This window comes from Papio anubis, chromosome X (genome assembly GCF_008728515.1).
Source record: "Papio anubis isolate 15944 chromosome X, Panubis1.0, whole genome shotgun sequence".
Lineage (NCBI taxonomy): Eukaryota > Metazoa > Chordata > Mammalia > Primates > Cercopithecidae > Papio > Papio anubis.
In genome coordinates, this window is record NC_044996.1 from 3,652,350 (window position 1) to 3,675,789 (window position 23,440).

The 23,440-nt window shown below is 36.9% G+C and overlaps 1 protein-coding gene across 1 annotated transcript in view; it reads right to left on the bottom strand.

Annotated features, from left to right (window-relative positions):
* The window catches only part of PASD1 (PAS domain containing repressor 1), a 71,167-nt gene that overhangs the window by 24,711 nt on the left and 23,016 nt on the right, over positions 1–23,440 (bottom strand). The window contains exons 6-8 of the mRNA XM_031660847.1: positions 23,242–23,352; positions 21,772–21,902; positions 19,312–19,394 (exon numbers count right to left, since the gene is read on the bottom strand). Of these exons, the coding sequence (XP_031516707.1) occupies positions 19,312–19,394; positions 21,772–21,902; positions 23,242–23,352 (325 nt within the window). The remainder of the gene's footprint in view (positions 1–19,311; positions 19,395–21,771; positions 21,903–23,241; positions 23,353–23,440) is intronic.

Genomic DNA, 23,440 nt, shown 5'->3' on the forward strand with positions numbered 1-23,440 from the left:
TAAAATATAGAATATTTCTTACTGATTTGATTTTCAGTGTCATGAAACAAACATAAATGGAGTCACTTGTAAATCTGCCAACATATTATTTAAAAACAAAATTCCTATATTATTATATATTTTTAAAATAATTTTTCGATCTCCGACTAAATTTATAAGCCAAGTTATTTCTTGTATTATCTGCCTTGCAGACCATGTCGTATTCCTTGGCTTCAACTATGGGTGACTCCCACAGCTCTACCTCAAGACCTCTTCCCAAGCTGTAGACCCATATATCCAACTGCCTTCAGCACATGCATGTGGATATCTAACTTCAATTCAACATGGTATAGACTCCTGTTCCCCCTCCAGTGTCTCCTACTTGGTGAACAGTGCCACCCTCCACCCAGTCACTCAAGACTGAAATCTGCAAGTCATCCTAGACTCTTCCCTCTTTCTCAACTCTCTTCTACCTTATACAAATGTTTCTTATTACTTTCTATCTACTTTTTCTACGGGGTGAATTTCTTCAAGGCAATGAACATGCTTTAAACTTCTTGTATCCCAGGCACTTCACACAATGGAGAGCAATTACTACGTGCTTAATGGATATTTGCTAAGTAAAAAAAGAAATAAACAGATACAACTTAGCAGTCAATTCAATCAAAATGTTTCACATCCTTCATCCCAATCTGCTTGGATTGACAAAATTATTTTAATGGACAAGCTGGAGCTTCTATTTGTTCCTTAAAAGCAATCTAATACCTTTATATTGGCTTCTAAATAGTGCATAACTTTATATCTGAGATAAACAATATATGAATGTATTGCTTGCTGCATTGTCCAACATGGCAGTCACTAGGCACATGTGGCTAAATCAAAATTTAAGTTAATTTAAATTAAATACAATTTAAAATGTAGTCTTCAGTCACAGTAGCCACATTTCAAGTGCTCCATAGCTAGCGGTTACTGTGTTGGATGAAGCAGATTATAGGCCACTGCAATCATCACAGAAAGTTCTACTGGATAGTGCTGTATTAAAGGATGCAGTAAGTTTTTCTGGACAAAACTCTTTGACAGCAATATATTGTGAAGCAAGTATGTTTTGTTTCAAATCCACTGACTTAAATATCACGAATATAAATAAAAGTGAATATTTTCCAAATTATTCAGTGAATTTACATTTTTTGCCTCTCCATAAGTCAATATAAATGGCAAATATTTGATGTAGAATATAAAAGTCACAGGCACTCTGGGAGGCCAAGGTGGAAGGATCACTTGAGCCCAGGAGTTTGAGACCAGCCAGGACAATACCGTGAGATTCCATCTCTAGAAAAAATAAAAAATAAGTCAGATGTGGCGGTGCATGCCAGTGGTCATAGCTATTCAGGACGCTGAAGCGGGAGGATCGCTTGAGCTGGGGAGGTCAAGGCTGCAGTGAGCTGTGATCACGCCAACGCACTCCAGCCTAGACGACATGGCGAGACCCGAAAACAAAACAAAACACCTCACAATTAAAAGCCACAGAGAAGCACTTACAATTTTAAAGAAAAACATTAGGGAATATTTCATACCTAACTAGTTTGTGCATGTAAATAATGAGTTCAGGCTCAGGATATGGGATATAACATGTAACAGAGGGTTTGCAGCCATATCCACTGCTGGCCTTTGGGTAGGAACAGATACAAGCACAACTTTCTTTTTTCCAAATTGTATCACTTAATTTTTAAAAAGAAGGAGAAAGATCAAAGAACACTTTGCCAGTTGTAGTTACATAAAAGAACACCTAATTCTACAAAGACGAGCACCTCTGTTTCATCATGTAAAATCTCAAAATGTTACTCTTAAATTGAGCTCTTCATGTTTCTTCTCTCTCTTCATTTTAAATATTTTACCGAGATTTGATATCCATTGGTAAAGTGCTTAACACTGCTGAATTGCTTTAATGCAAGGTTGTTCTTGGCTTAAAATATCATCTACTTCTACTTGCTGTATAAATGAAACTGTAAATATGAAAAAGATGTCAAAGGAATGCTGTCCTTTCATACGCCAATGGAGTACAAACTAAGGTGTGTTTTGAACAGTTGTGGCAGAGTCAGGAAACTGATGACAGTAAAAATATAATCCTAAATGTCTCTCCCTATTTAATTTACAGCTGAGATTATATAATCTGAAGTGATGGAAGGAAAGAAAACCAGATTTCCCTTCTTGGTTGCAGGTTATGAACAAAGTTTAAGAAGCTAATTTTTAAGGCTACTCTAACCAAGGCTAGTCTACAGGCTCTCAGAGGAAGCTCACTACCATGCCCTGTCTGAAATGTAAAATCTTGAGTCCAGGATCAGGTATCAACTTTTCCTTCAAATCCAACTGCATCTCAGCCGTCCCTGATAACTAGATACTAGCAGCTCCAAAGCCTACCTCTCCTCAAGAGTCATTATGTTCTTCGAAGAGGATTCCTGTTAAGTGGCTCCCTAGGAATCAAGCCTGAAACAGCCTCTCTTTGCCCTAGCCCCCTACTATTTTATTCAGTATTCTAGGCATGCCACGGAAGGTGAACAGAAGCTGGGGTCACACACCCTCAATATTGGTCAATTATACCTAAATAAAGCTAGAAAAAATATTTTTCTCAACTCCACATGCAAAAAGTGAAAACAAAATTCTGAAAAATTAAAAAAAAAGAAAAAGTACATTGTAATCTGTAGAGTCTCCGTAAGTGTGGTCAGCTCAAATGCCCTCATTAGCCATTCTTTCATTGACCACCCTACATCTCTAAGTTTCTATTCCACTTAACTATATGATTTGAGAGGTATGATACTGTAATTTGCTTTACAATTGTTCTTTTGTAATTTTAATTCTCTCTCCTAGAAAATGTCTTCCTGCAAGATGAGTTCTGCATGCGCTATCATTTCTCTATTCCTTTGGAGCCAAGAAGCAGGTGCTCTAGTGTTAAGATGAGCAGAATAGGGATCAAGAGCCTGGGTTTTGTGACTTGAAACTGCACTGAGAGACTTGGGAACGTTGCTATTGCTATAGATCACCTAGATCAATATCCTCCTTTGAGGGGGAGAAGAGAAGTGTGTTCTGTGGCTACAGGGCTCTGCATACAATGTATACTTGTAAATATCCTCTGAATCAATGTACAAATCTTGATCCTTCCGAATACAAAATAACTACACTGCCTTCTAAATATTTGACAGGTCCTTCTCTTTCAATATAGCAACTTTTACTAACTAAATAATTGGAGATAGTCATCTTAATAGATTTACATTATTTGAAGATGAATTTAGTTCATTTTAGGAACCTTAACTAAAGGCAGATAGTCAATGGATGTAATTTTGATCGGTTCAGAATATCAGTAACTTGAAGTGAATGTTTCATCATCACCCTCAATAATCTTAAGGTAATTGCTAACTAACCATATTGCCTACCCACAACCAATCTCATCTCTGACTGACAGAAAAGACACTATCATTTACCAAGTTCCTACCATGGGGTCTGTATCTTTTACATATTACCTTTCTGAGTCCTACAATAACTCAATGACATATGTTCTGTTATCGTCTCCACTTTATAGATGAGGAAAATAAAGCTTTATAACGTGAATAACATATAAGTTCACAACTAGTAAATGACAAAGCCAGAATATGAACCCAGTCTGCTAACTCCTTATACCAGTAAGGGCAATAGTTGTGTCACCATTAGGGAGTAGTAAAATAATCTCTAGTTTTGTTTAATCCCAGCCAGAAATGCCTTGATTTTGTCATGCCACACATCCAATATGCCCTAATTTGTTAATTTTTACTTTTATTTTTTATTTTGATTTTTGTGTGTACATAGTAGGTGTATATATTTGTGGGGTACATGAAATGTTTTGATACAGGCATGTGATGCCTTCATTTGTCTCTATTACCAAAATGTGTATGTCTTTGAAATCGATAGGCCCATATGTTAAGATCAGTTCCATCACTTTATATTCACACCACAAGTTAACCCACTAACATCCTCCACAGAATGAACTGCAGATAACTATGAGCTACTATCAACTTTGCCAGGTAGTTTGTGCACACTATTGTTTCCAGAAAGGATGCAATCTTGACCCACTCCTGGCTCCTTCTTAGTTTTGCCTCTGGAAAGCCACTGCTTTTCAGTATGGAAGCATACCAACTTCCCAAGTCAATCTACTAATATTAAATTTTCCAAAAGCCAACTTGCCAGGAGACAAATGGACTGAATGAACATGAATCAAAGCATCAATTTGTCAAATTATCCAAATATATTGATTTACCAAAAACCTGTTTCTTTAAGCTATTCATAAAATTTTAAGTGTGCTGAGTTGGCAGAGTTTAAGACTATTGTAGGAAGGAAGGATTTCAGAGTCCTGAGGGCTTCAGACACCTGCTGAGTTCCTCATCTCCTTCTCTCATGGACTCATTTCCTCTCAACCCAACTTCAGGGGTTGGTAGCCCAAGCTGTGCTGGATGCTGGTTCTCCTTTGTTTCTTTCCCCCATCGCAAGTTCCCTTCTCTTGTCCCCTGCTCAATTCAGCTGCAGCAGTAAGGGACCTGGGGTACAGACAAATGGAACCTTCCTTAAAATGTTAACAGAAAAATTGGCCAAGTACAATATATCCTAAGTATCTTCAAAAACTGTTAAAATATTTCAATCCACTCTAAGTCATTAAGCTTTGTCAGAGTTCACAGATACAAGTTTGGGGAAAATGGTAAATTTGGCAAATGAGTCATTTGATGATATTGTTGATAAAATCTGAAAACATGCTAAATCATTGAAAAATTAGAAAATGAATTCTTTAAAAATGTATTATTAAATTAGCATAAACTAAAAACATTCATATGAAGTCCTGAAATTCTGTTTTTATTCATAAGAATGGCAAACCATTCTGCGACTTTTAACTTTTTACAAATTAAACATTCCTTAAAATGTTGAAAATAATAATATATCCATTGACTATAATCAAGAATGTAATCAAGAATAATATATTGATATGAACAGATACTTAGTATACTGAATAGATAAGGGTTTTGTCCAAACTATGGCCTGTGAGCCAAAATCAGCAGCAGCCTGTTTTTTACAACGTAAGAATGGATTTGGAAATTTGAAAAAACACGAGCAGGTGATTGGTTTCTTTCTCTCCAATGGAATCAGAGGCAATGGACAACTTACAGCCAGAGAAGCCCATTGCATTCTCACTTGGGAGAGATCTTAATGGACCTGAAGCTGCTCAAGATCATGGTTTCTTGCTAACAAAGGGACAACAAATCCCATCGTTTACCATCTTAGCATATGAATGTTTTAGGAAACTCTTCCTGAGTGACTGCTTCCAGAAATTTTCTTTTGGCTTAAGAAATTAACTTTTAGTCACAAAAAGTTCTGTCTTTTTTTGATGTGAGGGAAAAGTATGATATTTCATTCAGATATTCTGAATGGAAGGAGTGTGCTATTTGAATTTACCAGTTCTCTCCAGCAGAGTAATTTATTACTCCAGGGCCTAAAAGGATGGAAAAGGAAAATGTCTGGTATACGTGTGTGTGTGTGTGTGTGTGTGTGTACACGTGTGTACACGCCTATGGTGTGTATTAGGATTGAGAGATAGGCAGAAAGTGAAACAAGATGACTCAGAAAATAATGCACCCTTCTCCTCTCCAATTCCCTACCCTGAGCATCACACCCCTTACTGCTCCCTGGCCACAGCATGAAGAGGACTGACTTTCATGAGACAATGAGTTAGGGTCTATATGCATCTTTCCATTTCAGCCTTCCTGTCTTCCTGTACGAGACACAGATATGGATTCTTGTGGCTTTCAAAATCATATTCTTTGAGTGGGTTAACATATATATATATCTGATATATCTGAAGCTGATAACATGACTAAACCTACACCATACAGATTAATTCAGATAATTTTACATATCAGAAAATGAAGATTTAAAACAAAATGTTGAATTTCAACTATTTAGAACATGAGGTCCCTTTTATCTGGCAGGTAATTACTTTTATGGCATAGCTAAGAAAATTCAATTCTTCTTTTAGCTGTATGGTAAAGACTTCCTTTAAATAACTACTAATACACAACTAAAAAGAAGCCAAATGGTGTGACTCTGATACATTTAGGTGTTTTACAAAGGATGAAGTCAAAATGGGAAAATTTCCACTAAAATCATACTCCATCCATTTCATAGAAACCATCACTCTCTAAAGGGCCATTTTGAATTCCTCTAATGTGCTTTTTTGGTTACACCAGTTTTTCACAAACACATCAAAAGAGGAAAAACACTGAACGGCACTTGGTGGTATTTCCTCACCAGAATTTAAAAAAAATTAGTAACGCACAATATTCATTACACTTAAAAAGTAAATAAGATCATCAACATGGTAGAAATCTTAGTCTCATATACCCTGAAGAGCAAGTAATCTACGGTAAGAGTTGCCCTAATGTCAAATAATAAAGACAAGACAGAAAAGTGAACACTAAGTCAACAAAAACTCTATTGCTCTAAAATTAACTTAAAAAGTTTCAAGGTTTTGTCATCTCAAAAAGAATATTGCTGATATTGGCTTCCTCTGAGCAGTGTAGAAATATTAAGTAAACATGAAAGCAACTTTAGAATCTGATTAGTGTTCTGTGGTCTGCCCCCTGCCCCTTTTCAAACGTAGAGAAGGCAATGTATAGCTTTGGTTGGTGAGTCACTGGAAAATGCCTGGATGCCAGTTGCTAACACTAAAGACATTCATGGGCAGAATGAATGTCAAGGCTACACAGTTCGCCATCATATATTTGTGGAAAATTCATTCCAGGAGAAATTCATAAATCAGACACAAGACTATACTAAGACCAGAACTGTGTGGTAAGATATAAAGAAAGTTTGCTCTGTTCCCACTAACTAATAAGCCCTTAAGGCCAAGCCTTCCAGCTGAGGACAGGATGTTCTATAGGGATGTATCTCTTACTCAAAGAGGACAGGGTTTTTGAACGACTAGAACTGACAGCTCAGATATAATTTCTACAGTTTGTAAGGTACTACATTGATTTTTATATTTCATTATTTTCATATTTGGATCCATTATCAAATATTTTTCCAGTCTAAAAACTATTTTATGAATTAATGTTTGTCACTATTCCGTTAAAATCATTTGCTTTCACTTCAATGAAACAAGACACACACAAACACACACACATTTTTACATCATAAAACAGGGCAGGTCCAACTTCTTTTTAATACAGCCAGTAACTTTAGAGCGCCTGGACTAGGTCCATATGTTCATGCTAAGGTTTTGCCAAACAGCCCATGTTTTATTTGGCATCTGAGTCTTCCTACTTTTGTAACCCACTCAGTCATCCCTCTAAGGTAACATGGTGTATGGTCTTTCTGTCACTTTTATAAGACTATTGTTGAGCCAGTTGGGGAAATAAAGCAACAGAGACCAGTCAAGTCCCAGCACATGTTAAAAGAAAACGTTTTATGTCTTTGCTACTTATTAAAAAGCGAATGGCCTATGTGTTGGCTGTGCAAATATGAGATATGATTTGAAGTTTGGCCTTGTTTTCTTTTTTGTTCTGAAAATCAGCTCTGTTAGTTTCCAATGGCAAGATGGACCCATGGATAAACACATGACTGTATTCTAGAAATCAGAAAATGAGTTAACTGAATAAAATGAGCTGGTCTGTGTACTGAGGGAGACACAAGCTGAAAGCAATTTGGATCCCACTCTTAGCAAGCTTTTGATTTTCTAGGAGAAGAGCTAAGTCAGTCTCTGTGATCTTAAGGCAAAGTGGAGAGTGTCAGTAGGAGAGTAGAAAGCAGGGAGGAAGAGCTCTTCCGAACTGGGTACCAGGAGAACTTCTCAGAGAGGGAAGATGGAACTGTTTCTTGAGGGGTGAGAAGGATTCAAGTATACAAAATACAGAGGGGAAAAACATTTTAGTCCATGTAGAAATAGTGAATGAACTTAAATGGCATTTATGCAGAATGGTGTAGCTTCTTGTAATATTGTAGTTTCTTATTTAGTTGTACATCTCAGCACTAGGCAGCAAGTTTTATGAGGATAGGCACAGTAGTGGGCACTGCAAACACAGTTTCATGGATCTTACAGTTTCATGGGAAATCCAGACAATGAGTGATTAGTTTAGAGATAACTATAAAGTTAAAAATTATAATAAGTATGATTAAGGAAAAGGGCAGAATGCCAGAGGAGAGAATAAAAAATGAACTTAGGGGAACGAGTATAAGCCAACTATTGAACAACATAATGGAAAAATATTTCAGGTTGAGGACACAAACATGTGCAAAGACTCTATGTTGGAAAAGAGTGTTGAGAATTCACAGAAAAGAGAAGCCAGGGAGGCTGAAGTCTGACAGACAAAAAGGAATATAACACAAAATGAGGTTTCAGAAATAAGTAGGCATGAGAGCAGTATGCTTTACAGACCATACAAAAGGAGTTTGGATTTTATTCTAAGTGCAATGGGAAAAGCACTGAAAGTTTTTGAGCAGGACAGTAACAAGATCATATTTCAACAAATGATATTGGAACAACTGGACATCCATATACCAAAAACAATGAACTCTGACCTAAATTTCACACCTTGTAAAAATATTAACTCAAAGTAGATCATAGATACAAACTTAAAATCCAGAATGATAAAACTTTTGGGAAAAAAAAAACTAAAAATGTTTATGTGGCCTTGGTTTGGTAATGAATTCTTAAGACATGGCACCAAAAGCAATCCATCAAAGAAAAAAAAATAACAAAATATTCCTTCCTTAAAATAAAAACCCTTTGTTCTGCAAAATACACTGTTAAGAGAATGAAAATAGAAGCCCCAGACTTGAGAAAGTACTTGCACATCAAATATTGAACAAAGAACTTGTATCCAGAATGTATAAAGAATTCTCAAAACTCATAGACTGTGGTGAGGATGAAATGAGCTAAGATGTGTTTAAAATATTCTGAACAGTGCCTGATACATAGTAAGCACTCAGCAAGTGTTGTTATTGCTTTTTTTTTTTTTTTTTTCTCACTTTAAGTTCTAGGGCACATGTGCACAAAGTGCAGGTTTGTTACATAGGTATACACATGTGCCATGTTGGTTTGCTGCACCCATCAACTCGACATTTACATTATGTATTTCTCCTAATGCTTTCTCTCCCCCATTCCCCACTCCCTGAAAGGTCCCAGTATGTGATGTTCCCCTCCCTCTGTCCAAGCGTTCTCATTGTTCAATTCCACCTATGAGTGAGAACATGTGGTGTTTGGTTTTCTCTCCTTGTGATAGTTTGCTGGGAATGATGGTTTTATATGAGTATGATTTCACAGTTGAGGATACCAAGGTTTGGGGAAGTCAAGCTGCTAAAGTTATACAGCAATAAGTGACAAACCCAGAATTTGAACCCAGATTGTTAGCTTTGGAGACCACATTTTTAATTTTTACTGCTCTGACTTTACAAAATTAATATTAGAACAATGTTTGCAGGATGCTGAAAAGATTAAAGACAATGAATATGAGAAAATATTTTGTGAATAAAAAATGAAACAAAAAAGAATTCTCAAAACTCAATAAGAAAACAAACAACAAAATTTTAAAATTAGGCAAAAGATTAAAACATACACTTTGTCAAAGAAGATGCAATGATGGAAAATGATGAAAAGATATTCAACATTATTAGTCTTTAGGGGGAATGCAAATTAAAAACATAACTCAATACCACTATGTGCCTATTAGTGGCTAAAACTTTAAAAAATGACAACACCTTTGATGCATGCAACAACTCGGATGAATCTTAAAGGAATTGTGCTGAAAGAAGCCAGTCTCTAAAGATTGCATACTGTATGACTCCATTTATATGACATTCTCAAAAAGACAAAACTATAGGGATGAAGTATAGATCAGGGGTTGAAATGAGTTAAGGGTGAGGTGGGGTAGGGCTGACAATAAATAGGCAGGACAAGGAAGTTTTTTGAGGGATAACAGAACTGTTCTGTATTCTGATTACGGTGGTGGTTGAATGAATCTATAGCTTACTTAAAATCCACAGAACTGTATACCAAGAGGAAAAAAAAAAAAACAATTTTAGTACACAATTTAACAGATAAATTGTTTAAGAAATAATTTTAAAAATGAAAATACAGGCTGGGCACGGTGGCTCATGCCTGTAATCCTAGCACTTTAGGAGGCCAAGGAGGGTGGATTACCTGAGGTAAGGAGTTCAAGACCAGCCTGGCCAACATGGTAAAACCCCATCTCTATTAAAAATGCAAAATTTAGCTGGGCCTGGTGGCAGGCATCTGTAATCCCAGCTACTCAGGAGGCTGAAGCAGGAGAATCGTTTGAACCTGGGAGGTGGAGGTTCCAGTGAGCTGAGATCACACCACTGCACTTCAACCCGGGCGACAGAGCGAGACTCCATCTCAAAAAATTAAAAAAAAAAGAAAAGAAAAAAAAGAAAAAGAAAACACATATCCACAAAAAGCCTTTTTAAAAAGAATGTTCATTGCAGCTTTATTTGTAATAATCCAAAACTAGAAACAAATGTCCATCAAAAGGTAAATACATAACAAATTGTGGTATAGTTTTACAATAGAATACTCCTCAGCAACAAAAAGAATGAACTACTGATACATACAATTTATGCTGGGTTAGAGGGCAGAATCAACAGAATATATACTGTCTGGTTCTATTTTTATGAAGTTCTAGTAAACGCAAAATTAATCTACAGTGAAAAAATTTAAAACAGCAGTTGCCTCTAGGTGGGAGGATGTCAGAGAAGGGGCACAAAGAAGCTTTCCAGTGTGCTGAAAGCATTGTTTATCTTTAAAAATTTTTAATTAAGAAGTAAAAATTATATATTTCTGGAGTACAATATAATGTTTTGATATATGTATACAGTGCGGAATGGCTAAATCAAGCTATTTAAAATATGCAAGCATTACCTCACATACTTATCATTTTTGTAGTGAAAACACTTAAAATCTACTCTCTTAACAATTTTCAAACATAAAATACAATGTTGTTAACCATAGCCACCATGATGTACATTGTACATCTTGACAGGAATGAGGTTTATATGGGCTTCTCCATTCAAAGTTCATGGAATGATAGACTTAAGATAGGTGTATTTTACTACATGTTAATTTTACTTTACAAATGTAAATAATATTAAACTCACTTTAGAAGGTTTTCTTTTTGCAATGACATAAGTTGGCAACCCTAAAACTACTTTCTGTGCATTTGATATTTGAGCAAGTAAGTAACTATATTGAGGACAATGGGGCCAGGCCTTTGTGATTATTGGAAAAGAGTGTTGCAAATACAGAAATGGAAAGGCTAGGGTTCTAGAATGAACCCTATGGTTTTAGCTTAGAATCTGAAGCATCAGTATGAACTCATGATTTGTATTATTTTATACACACTCATACACAAAGGTACACATACATATAGATGGGTAGATATGGAAATACATATAGATATATATCTTTATATGTAGGTACATGTGTATTTGTTTTCTAGTTCTGAAAGCACTTAAAAGCAGTAGCACACAAGTAACAATGACCACAAGTAGTGCCTAGATCTTGGTTTCTAAACACTTCCAATTAAAGAAGCTGGAGTTGCTCAGACTAAGAGAACTGGCTGATTTCTCTGAGGCAGAGAAAGTACAAAATGAACCTGAACAGTCTTGTGCCAGGTAGTAAAGGGGATGCTCAAAGAATGATGGGACACATTAAAAAGAAATGAGTCAGCTGGAAGAGGCTCCCACTGGCCAATTCTGAGATAATGTGAGCATTGAAATAAGTAATAATAGTAATATATTATAAGCCAGTGAATAAATAAATAACAAATCAATCAATGAGGCACAGGGGAAACTTCCTAATCAAAATGCCAACCAATAAATGTAGAAGGTATGATGGTGTTAGAAAATTATCAACAGGTACTAAGACTAGCGGGTAAAAATTTCTTGAGGAACAGAGTATTTACATGTCTTCAAGTACTTTCCCATAAGTTACTTAAAATTTACAAAGGGAAATTTTACTTTACAGGTGAGAAACTTGGTGGACATCTCTTCAACCATGTGATCAAAGTTAATATCAGCTTGTGAGAAATATCAACATCATCCATCTTTTGATATGTTGTACTGAGAATACAACATTGCTTCTGTGGTATTCCTGACAAAAATGCATAACTTGACTCTAGTTAAGAAGACACATCAGACAAACTCAAATGGAGGGACATTCCATAAAATATTCAGTCTGTACTCATCACAAATTTCAAAGTTAAGAATATCAAAGGGCGTCTGGGAAACTATTCCAGATTAAAGACATATGACAACTAAATGTAATCATGATCCTAAATTGGATCTTATACCAAAAAAAAGCTACAAAAGATAACTGACAACATTTGAATATGGACTGTGGATTAGATAATAATATTCCACAGATACCAAAATTCCCGATTTTATAACCATACTGAGGTTATGTATTGTAATAAACTTAAACACAGGAAATACATAGAAGTATTTGAGAAATAGAGGTGTACTTCCATAGTTCATAATAAATTACACATGCACAAAATGTCTATATGAAGAGAGAGAGATGAGAGAGGGAAGAAAAGATGGGAAGAAGTTGAAAGAAGGAGAGAAAGGGAGAGAATGATAATAAAGCAAATGGGGCAAGCTTTGTGAGTATAGATAAAAGAGGACACATATAGTTCCCACCAATATTCAAATAAAAAGTTAAAAAGTAAAAAAAAAAAAAAAAAAAAGGCAATGGAGCTAAAGCAAAAAATGGTCCCAAGATAAGAAAGAGGTAAAGCAAAAATCACTAAGTGAAAGGAGAGCTGGATGAATCGCATTCCACATCTTCAGATGACCAACACACAACTGGGCATCTATATTGTGGAGTGACAAATGAATACTGTGAGAAAAAAATAACATTATTATTTGAGAAGAATATGCAGCTGTCAGAATATTTATTTAAAATTGCTTTTCATAAAATAGGCAAATATATCAGGTAATTCGTCCCAGTTTTTTAAACTTTTATATTTATTAGACTCTTTTTTTCATTAGTGTCTAAACCCTCAGTGATTTCAGTGTTGCTTCAATGAGTTTTGAGTACAAATCCTTACACAGAGCTTTTCAAAAAATATTAACAACAAAATTGCTCTTATCAATCGCAAATCTAATAGTATAATGATTTTATGCTTTTGGACGATCAAAATAATTTGTCATATAGCTGAAGATGGAGTATGGGTTGGCTAGAAGTCACATCATAAAGAAAATGATATATAAAACCCAGAATCCTGAGACTGCTATCCCTGCTACCTATGTTTTTTGATGTCTGTCCTTTTCAAGGACCAGGCCCTGTACATACTACTAACATGACTAGTTAAATGTACACCAAGAGGCTGGCTTCAAATCTAACAAATACAGCTGCATGGGAATGGGCTCAGGTTCTTTCCCTGGATGTCAGCCTGAAAAGCCCCAACTCCTTTCCTTATCTGTTAACAGCAGGTGTCAGCATGTGAATTATCTCTCTGGTGGGTGTAAGAGCATAGAATCATCTGGCTGGATGTGGCCTCCAAGCTGGAAGTTTCACCATATTCAAAGTTGGCCACACCCACTTCACCCTGCAAGGAGACATGGATGCTCTTCATGGAATAACTTGGTTGTTAATGGAGAGAGTACCATCTCAGTATGGAGGTTAAAATGTACTGGCTTTAAGCAGAAAAAAAAAGAACTACCTTAAATTTATAGAAAAATAATAAGAATATTGAAGAAATCACCAGACACAAACTTCAGATCATGACTGTCTGCTATGTTCACAGGTAGCCCTTTGTATTTAATAGTGTCTGTATAGATTAGTCAGGACTATAGTGTTAAATTATAATTACTCCATATTTGGAAGGACTTTCTAATCCATAATAATTTGACTTTGCATAGTATTTTACAAAACATATAGATCTTATTTCTTTATTTTTATTTGAGCCTCATACCCATTCTGTGGTAATTATCTTCACCATTTATAGATAAAGAACGTGAGACTTAACAGGCTTCTCCAAGATCACACAACCTGTAAATGGCAAAACTGAGAAATAAAACCTAAGCATTATAGTTTTTAAAAATCCTAATTTTATGTTGTTTTAAAACTATACTATAAGACCTCCACAGTATTTGCCAAAGGTGACAGGTAGAATTAGGAGACTAGAATTAGTAGAAATGGCCAAGTAACGTGTAAAGGGAGAGAGAGCAGGTAGTGTTGACTGAGTCTCCACACGACATTGAAAAACAAGAGAAATAATGGTGAATGACTCTAGCAGGAGCTATTCCACAAGGCAGGGTCGAGCTGACATGATCCTGGTCCTTCCCTCACAGTTGCTCACAGGCCCTGCATGCTCTGAATGTTCCTCTCTAGTGACTCTGCTCCAGCTACACTGGCTCCCTTGCTGTTTCTCAAACATACGCTTCTGCCATGTACTTCTGCCTCAAGGACTTTGCATCTGCTCTTCCCTCTGTCTGGAATATCTCCTCCAAAATCCATGAGGCTTGCTCCTCCACTCCTTTCAGATGTTAACTCAAGTCACCTTCTTGTTGAGGCCCTTTCTGGCCACAAGGCAACCACAGGGAATTGCCAACATTACTCCATTTTCAACCTATAAAATGCCATTTCAAAATCTAGTAATATTTAACCTTCCCCCAATAACATTCCCTACCCCCCCCCTTTCACTGCTCAATTTTTTTTCCCTTGGCCCTCATCATCTCACCTACTCTATAGTCTATTGATTTGTTTATTATCTTTTTCCTCCACCAGAATGTAATCACCATGAAGATAAGGACTTTTGCTCACTACCATATCCTTAAATCTTGGAACAGAAACTTCCACATGGTAGATGCTAAATATTTTCTGTATGAATAAATAAGTTTCGTTGGGACTAAAGTGGTAAGACTAGGCACGCTAGCCACATTTACAATGATGTGCAAGGCTCCTCCTCTGTTCAAGATGGGGCAGACATAAGGAATAGAGTCAATACGGTATAGTACGGTAAAAAGACTCAGTACAACAAAACCTCATTAATTAGGACCATTGCACATCTTTGCAAAATTTTCCCCACACCTTTGTACAAGGTGTGTCTTCACTGAAAGAGGAATTAGGCAGGAACATTCTTTCTGGTGGAGTTGCTGACAGATGGAGTCTCCCCAGGAACCAATTCCAGTCCTGTAGCAGAGTTTCTGAGGACTTTGCAAGCACAGGTAACAGCTATCAGAACCTGGGAAATACTCATCATTTGATTTTCCAGTGTTTTCTACTTTACTTTTGGGTGAAAATGTGCCATCTTTGTAAAAAGTATTAGGACTAACTAATTGGTATAGTCTCCTCCCTCTAAGGTGAAATTAAAAAGAAAAATGCTTTTTCTTAGTAACATCCCTGGTCACGTACTTCCCAAAGACTCATTGAGTTTTCTCTCTTGAATCTTATACCAGCCACAGCTCCTGAAACTGGTGTCCTCGTGGAATGGAGCCTAGGATAATTTAGGTCCCAAATACAGCTATACTGCCTAACCAGCTGTGTGAGTTTGGGTGAATCACACATCCTCTGCGAATGCACTTTCTCACCTGTACAATAAGTCTAAAATCTACCTTTTAGATGTGTAGAAAATAACTGAGTAATAAACATAATATAGCATCATGAAGTATGAAGAACAAATTGCACTGTGCTAAAAGATGATGCTATGATAGGAATTTGGGCCTTACCAATACATACAACTGGGTAAATCCAAAAAGTAACTTAGTTGCTTACTTCTGACTCTAGCTGTAGCAAGACAGCAGAGGGCTACTCAATATTCACTTCTTTGCCTGACCCTCACTGACTCACAAATCCCTTACTTCTTTCTACCTTCAGTAGTCCAGGAAAGCAAGACTTTCCACTCCAGTACATCTGTAGCCTCAATGAAAAATACCCCAGCTGTTCAGGCCCTCTCCTGAAATGAAAGATTTTTAAGCCTCAAATCTTAAACATGCACAAACAGGACATTCTATGTGGAAATACACCCTTTCTTCTAAACACTTCAAATTCCCATCTTTGTGTTTCCTTCATAAGCGTACAAAAAACTCAGGAGGATGCTTCTTACTCTTAAAAAACTGAATTACCAAGATAAGGGAAACATTTTGGGAGCTGTAGGTCCCTATGACATTTGTGACCAATTGCTTTTCTAACTATCCCCCAGAGGGTAAAATGGAAGCCAGACTATTAATAACTAAAAATTACAACCCTGATACAACGCAATCTCTTCTCCTTTTTAATTGAAAATATCATGGGGAGAAGGGACAAGTCTATGAAAAAATCAAGCAATAGGGTACTGGTTTGCACTTTTTTCTAACAATACTGCATAATGATTGAGAGATCTCATGGCCTGGAATGTATTACCATTTTGATAAGATCAAGTAACCAATCAGTTAATGAGCAGATGTCACTTCTGCCTACTCAATATCAGGCTCTGTGCTAGACAAGGATGAGGGTGACAGGTCCTGCCTTACACAGCTCAAGTTAGTGGGCCAGCCAGGTCCACCAACAGTCTATCACATGAGAGTTGAAGAGACTGGGGCCAGAGTAGTGGCGATGGAGTTGGAGGAGGGAGGGATATGAGAGGGACAAGCAGTCTGGAATTAATCAGACTTTTCTTCATTAAATGCATCCGTTTTTTCCCCAAGTGTCATTTTCTATCTTACTTCCTACATGATAAACAATCCATTGTCTAGTTTTGAACTTAAGGGGAAAGAGTGTGCATTCACCCACATTTGAGTCATAATTTCTTACAAAATTAGAAAAGACATAATTTTAAGCCTTCAGAAAACACTTTTCTTATGTATCTTATGAAGATTATGGCATAGATGTGGTAGCTGGCTCCTTGCTGCATCAGAATATTTTTCATCCAACTAAGCTCTACCTTTAAATAAAATACCGGTATCTTTGTTCTCTAAACTCCCACTGTCTAAATATTTGCTACACCGATATGCTAATTTTTAAACAAAACTCATTACCCAAACCTGCTAAATAAATCTGTTTTAGGGCGCATGCAAGAATATGTTTAAGTCATGCATGCTATTGTGTCTCAGTCATTCTCCTTATAGCGTCTTGAGTTCATGTTGTTTAAACATGTTGTCTTGTATGTATCTTATTCTCCACATTATTCAGTAAAAGGTCTTCTAAGAAACTAGAGAAACTAATGAAGGAAGTGGGCAAGACTTACAGGCCTATTGAAGTCCATGTACTACAAGAAAAGTTGGGAGCAATAAAGCACATTCAGAGACTGGCTAGAAGTCTTAAGTTTGGTCATGCATGTGCTCCCCACTCCTAGGAGCCAAACATAAAACACTGAAGATTCATTTAAAAATTTAGATTACGGCCGAGTGCAGCGGATCACACCTGCAATCCCAGCACTTTGGGAGGCCAAGGCGGGTGGATCACGAGGTCAGGAGTTCGACCAGCCTGACCAACATGGTGCAACCCAGTCTCTACTAAAAATACAAAAATTAGCTGGGCGTGGTGGTGCATGCCTATAATCCCAGCTACTCAAGAGGCTGAGGCAGGAGAATCACTTGAACCCGGGAGGCGGAGGTTGCAGTGAGCCAATACTGCACCACTGCATTCCAGCCTGGGCGACAGAGTTAGACTCTGTCTCAAAAAAAAAAAAAAAAAAAAAGATTCCATAAAAACAGCATGCTGGTACAAATAAATGTGATCATGGCATGAGCAGACAAGTCATATTGTCACATTCAATATACAATTACACAATCATTAATACAAATGCAGCTTTATGCTAACAAGAATTTTTAACCAAGCAAAGGGGATGTAAATAGCTAGCCACCATAAGTTCTGTTTCTCATCCCATTGCTCTGTGTGTAGCATCAGACAATGGTTGACAGCCAATCACCTCTGTACTCTTCTGATGGGAATGGAAGATTCTCTCTGCCTTCTCTTAAATCCAGATGAGCCTCAAATATTTCCTGTTTAACTCATTCCTTCACCAGCTCTGGCTTCCTTACCTCCTCCTGCCTCTGAATAGTAACAGTGACCACAGCTTCCAGATCACTCTTCTCACCATCAGACCTCATACAAGCATGCCTTTGATCCCAAGAAACCTCTTTGAAAGTTCCCTTGTTTGCTTATTTTATTTTGCTAAGTATTGGCATACAGTGCACATCTTTAAAATATTTAATATATTATTTCATTATTTATTTACCAGTGCATGTACACTGCAATGTAGAAGGAAAATGGAATCCATTCCCAATACCAGACACTATGGTGTATGCTCTTGTGGCTTACTACATACAAACGTACCTAACAATTAGTTTATCAAACGCTGAATAACTGTACAGTATTATAAATAATTTACATTTTACAGAACTCCTTTGTGGTTTGTTAAATAAGTTTATAAAGGGGTGTTAGTGGTATCTGGCAAATTAATCAGCATTTTCCTGGGGGTTAGGAATATATTTTTACTTTTCTCATGTAAAATAGTGGAATATTGGCTTCTACTCTCTGAAAATGTGTTAGTAAACAAATTTTAAAGAACATATTAGATTCACAAAAGAGGGATCCTGTATAATTAGCAGTTACCACAACGCATACTTGCTCTTCTACCATTTAAAAGTGTCTAAACATTACCTTTATTTTCAAGGAAAAAAGTAATGAAGTAGTATATTAAAATGCATTACCTTAATTTGAAAGTCATTACATGTCTGGGTCAGTTAAGTTTTCTCTATTTATTGCTTTAATGTTTTTTTAAAAACAATAAAAAGCCAATCACCTGTATTTATATTCTGTTGGAAAAACATGTAAATTATATGAGCTGGGAAAGGAAGTTCAGACTAGTAGACTGCTATTCTGGTTTTATTTATTTATTTAGTGACAGGGTCTCACTCTGTTGCCAAGGTTGGAATGCAGTGGCACGGTCACTGCTCACTGCAGACTTGATCTCCCAGGCTCAATTGATCCTCCCACATCAGTCTCCCAGCTAGCTAGGACTACAAGCACATGCCACCATGCTTGGCTACTTTTTTTGTATTTTTTGTAGAAACAGGGTCTCACTATGTTGCTCAAGCTGGTCTCAAACTCTTGGGCTCAAGGGCTCCTCCTGCCTCAGCCTCCCAAAGTTCTGGGACTACAGACATGAGCTACCATCCCTGGCCCATTTGTTTCTTTTTTCTTTTTATTTTCAATTTGATGGGAAAAAAATATCTGTAGGTGTTATTTCTCTTGTTTTAGTTTTGTTTAGTAAAATTGTATTCTAGATCTTCATTACCTTTATCAATACTACCTCTCACCTGAGCTCTCCCACAAAAGGTTCCTCATCCGAATCTTGTATAAGTTCAGCTTCGTCACTGACTGCCTTTGAAGTGTAAAGTTGCTACAGAAAAATTCAAATATTTAAATATTTAGTATGTATGCAAATAGTAAAAATGCATAGCATATATTAATTTTGGAGGCATGCTCATATCCAGTGTTACAAATAATCTGCATATCAATGTGAGAAATGCACTGGAGTTTTACAGATTTGAAAACTCAAGATTATAGAGATACAATGATTTGACCCAAGAAATAGAGCTAGTAGATCTAGGAGCAGAATTTCAAAGTTTGAACTGTGAGTTCATCACTCTTCCCACTGTACTACACAGTCACACTGTGAAAAAATCTTCCTCCAAAAAGCCATCTGTTTGCACAAGATTTTTTCTCCAAAATGTCCACTAATATGGAACAAACATCCTATAAACCTAGAGAGAAACTGGACTAGAACACAAATAGAGTTCCTTGTGCTGTAAGGGCAACCAAGGTATTGGGCCAAATAAGATTATTTTCTCTTTCTCAGAGAAGGAAGTAGGTACTGGGGTTGACTTCCAAAGTGGGATGTCTGTATTCTCATAGCAGATGTGACAGTTCAAATCCCACAAGGCTACAAAGAAGGAATAATGGAAGGGGCAACTGAATTAGGCAACCTCCTTAAACTGTCTTTCTTCTATACTGCTTTTCTTACCATCTTAAATTTGAAGAAATGATGACATATATTACTTGTTCTAAAACTGAATGTAAAGGCCCACTCCACGGTTTCTAAAATGTGGTCTGAAAATCCCACATTTTAAACCAGAGATGAAAAGTAAAGCAAGTATGTTGCCCTCTCTGGATCACTGGCAGTAATAATGACAGTAATAACAATGATCACGACAATTGTAATAGTTCACATTTACTGAGTGCTTACCATATAGGAGAAACTGTCTTATTTACTCCTTACAACCCTAATAGAAGGTACTATGACTGCCATTTATAGAAAAAGAAACTGAGGCTAAAGGATGTGACTTGGCCAAGGTCACATAGCTGGTAGGGAAAGGATTTGAACACAGGAAATCTGGATCAGAGGTTTCCCTTATAAGGTAATGAGCTGGATGTGTTTTATGTTGTAACATCAACACAATATTAACATGGCCCAAACAGTGCTGTTGATTTTAGCCTCCCACAATGCCTGATCCACATTGTCCCAGTCTTGCTAAAATCAGTTAATGGCACCTCCATTTGCTGAGTTCCATAAGCCAAAAAGCTAAGAGTCCTCCATGAGATGTTTCTCTCCCTTCTCCTAGACACTTTTAACTCATCAGCAAGGACACTATCTCCAAAATATATCCCAAATCAGAATACTTTTATCTCCATTAGTACAATCATAGTCCAAGCCCCTGTCATCTTTCACTTAGGTCTTCTTGCTTCCATTCTTGTTTCTCTATACTCCATTTCTCACCCAGTATTCAGCCTGACCTTTAACAAAGAAAATCAGATCATGTCACCTTCCTGCTTTCCAATGCACTTGAAATAAAACCCAAACTGATTACCATGGATCTCAAAGTTCTACATAATTAGTCCCCTGTCTCTCTCCTGGATCTTATTTTCTGTTGCTCCTTCCCACTTTCACCTTATTCTGGTCACATAACTTACTTTGTTACTTGGAACTCTCCAAGCTAGTTACTACCTCAGGTCTTTTACAGATGTTGAACCCTCTACCTGCGTTGCCTTCCTTTCTTAGCATCCCTAGGGGTCTCTGCTCAAAAGACAAATTATCCGAAAAGGACCTTCCCTGATGACTGTCTGAACTCTCCACCCGCACTAGTCATTAGCACATTATTCTGTCATCCTCCATGGCACTTTCCAATATTATTTAGCCATTGCCTATCTCCCCTAATGTCTCTCTGGCACCTAGCACAGTACCTGGAACACAGTAGGTGCTTACTAAATATGTTACTGAATGGATAAATTAATGGATGCTTAATCTATAAGAGGAATCCCAAAGTGAATCATTTTTAGAGCTAGAATTTGTGAATGGTATATTAGAGAACACAAAGAGAGCAGAAGTCTTTACAATCAGCTACCCAATGGGGCTGTGGTGGAGCTGCCTCAAAACTCACCTGGTATCAGAAGCCTTCCTTCATCTCCCTGCCAAAATGCTCATTTCTCTTAATGTGTTCCAGTCCCCAGCACCTACCTTTTATAATATTTTGTATTATGTCAAGACTACTTGTAAATGATTGTGCATTTCTTTTGAGTGTGTCCAAATTTTCATTGAGATGCTCCCTTTCTGAAACATAGGAGCTGATTTTCCTTATTTGCATATCCTAGCACAACCCTCTGCACACACTGAGTAATTTAGCAATGCTGTCCTGTGGCTGAGAGACCAAAGGGGAAGTGACCCTTCAAAGGAAGCCCACGTCACGACAATGGGGGAAGCACAAACACAGTATACCCACCTGCAGGAGCTGAGTCCTGAGAATGCAAACATTTCCCACAAGATAAAACCGATCCTCCTGAGGAATACATGCAGCAGACAAGTCAGCATGGAGGTGGTTGGAAAATAAGCCACTAAAGACCATAGTAGACTCTAAGGAAGATAGACACACATGTGACAACAGAAAGGTGGACCAGTAAAACAAGAAGACAAATACCCGCCACATCCATGTGCTGTTTGCTAACCCATTGACAATTTTCAAAATTCTGAGCCATGGGATTTTTCCTGTCTTCTTTCCTTTTCAGCCACCCTCCCCACCAAAACATAAATAATTCATTACTGAGAATCAAATGTTGAGAGTTAAGGTTGGTTTTCAGTCTTCCGTTATTACCCTGTGGATGGACATTTTAGCCTCCAAAAGAGATGTGGCTCCTCTCTTTTATATAGACCACATGGGTAGAGTGTGTGGGAGTGTGTGTGTGTGTGTGTGTGTGTGTGTAACCTGTGCACACATAGTCAAGTAAGATTTTTTCAAAAAGTATGACCTTTAATTTCCAAGAATCATGACAAATATGTCAGCCAGCTTTTGCGTGAGTTAATTTCATTTATTTATTTATTTCTCACATGTTCACCAATATTTGGTATTATTCACACTTCTAATTTTTCCCATTCTGATGGGTGTAGAGTGCTAATGTCATTGGTTTTTAAATGTTTCATTCTTTGCTTATTAGTGAGTTTGAGTATCTTTTCATATATTTGTTAGCTATTTGGGCTATTTACCTCTGATTCAAGTCCCAGATATTTTAATGGCTCCAAACCAGTTAATATTAATTAATTTATGTTAATTTCTCAGCTTGCAGTTTCTGACACCTCAAAATTTGTAAAATGGACCCTATATCCACACGCAACAAAAATTTGGGTTTTGGTTTCCTGTAAGTGGCACATTTTGTCCATTCAAATTCCCAGAGAGAGATGATGAACCCACTCACTATTCCTCTGGGCCAATGGACAGAACTTTATTGATCACTTTATTGATCTCTAGGTTTTATATACTGGTGCTTGACTGGGTGTCAGAATTCCTGACCCCAGCCAATGGAGCCTATGCATGACTTAAAACCCACCAAGGCCACCACAAAATCAGCTTCTTCTTATCATTATCATACTGCTTTAAACTTTAATTTCTGGTACACATAGACACATAGAGTCCCCATTATTTTAAGCTTGGATATGCATTAAACTTCTTTTGTTATATGTTTGCAATCATTTCCTTGTTTTATAAAAGGAAAGAGCCATCCTTAACAACTCAGTGTCCCCCACCTTGTAAATTTCACTGTTAATTTTTTTAAAGTCTAATTAATGTGAGTAGTCAGAAACTGTGGCCACAGGGATATCAGACAGTTTGCAAGTACCAAGCAGAAGAGCATTTATGTTAGTAATGAGAGGCTACATAACTCATAAATGTCATATAGATAAGATAAACAGAATTGCTTACCATTACAAATATCTCTTACATTCACAATAAATTTCACGTATTCGTAAGCAGAACTATCACCATGTTCAACATTTCCTCTTTTTAAATGACAGCAAAATTCAATATGTGTTTCTAATAAAAAGAGAACAAATACAAAACAAGTCTACATTTGTACTTTACCATATTCTACTGGATTATTTCATATAACCAATGTCTTACT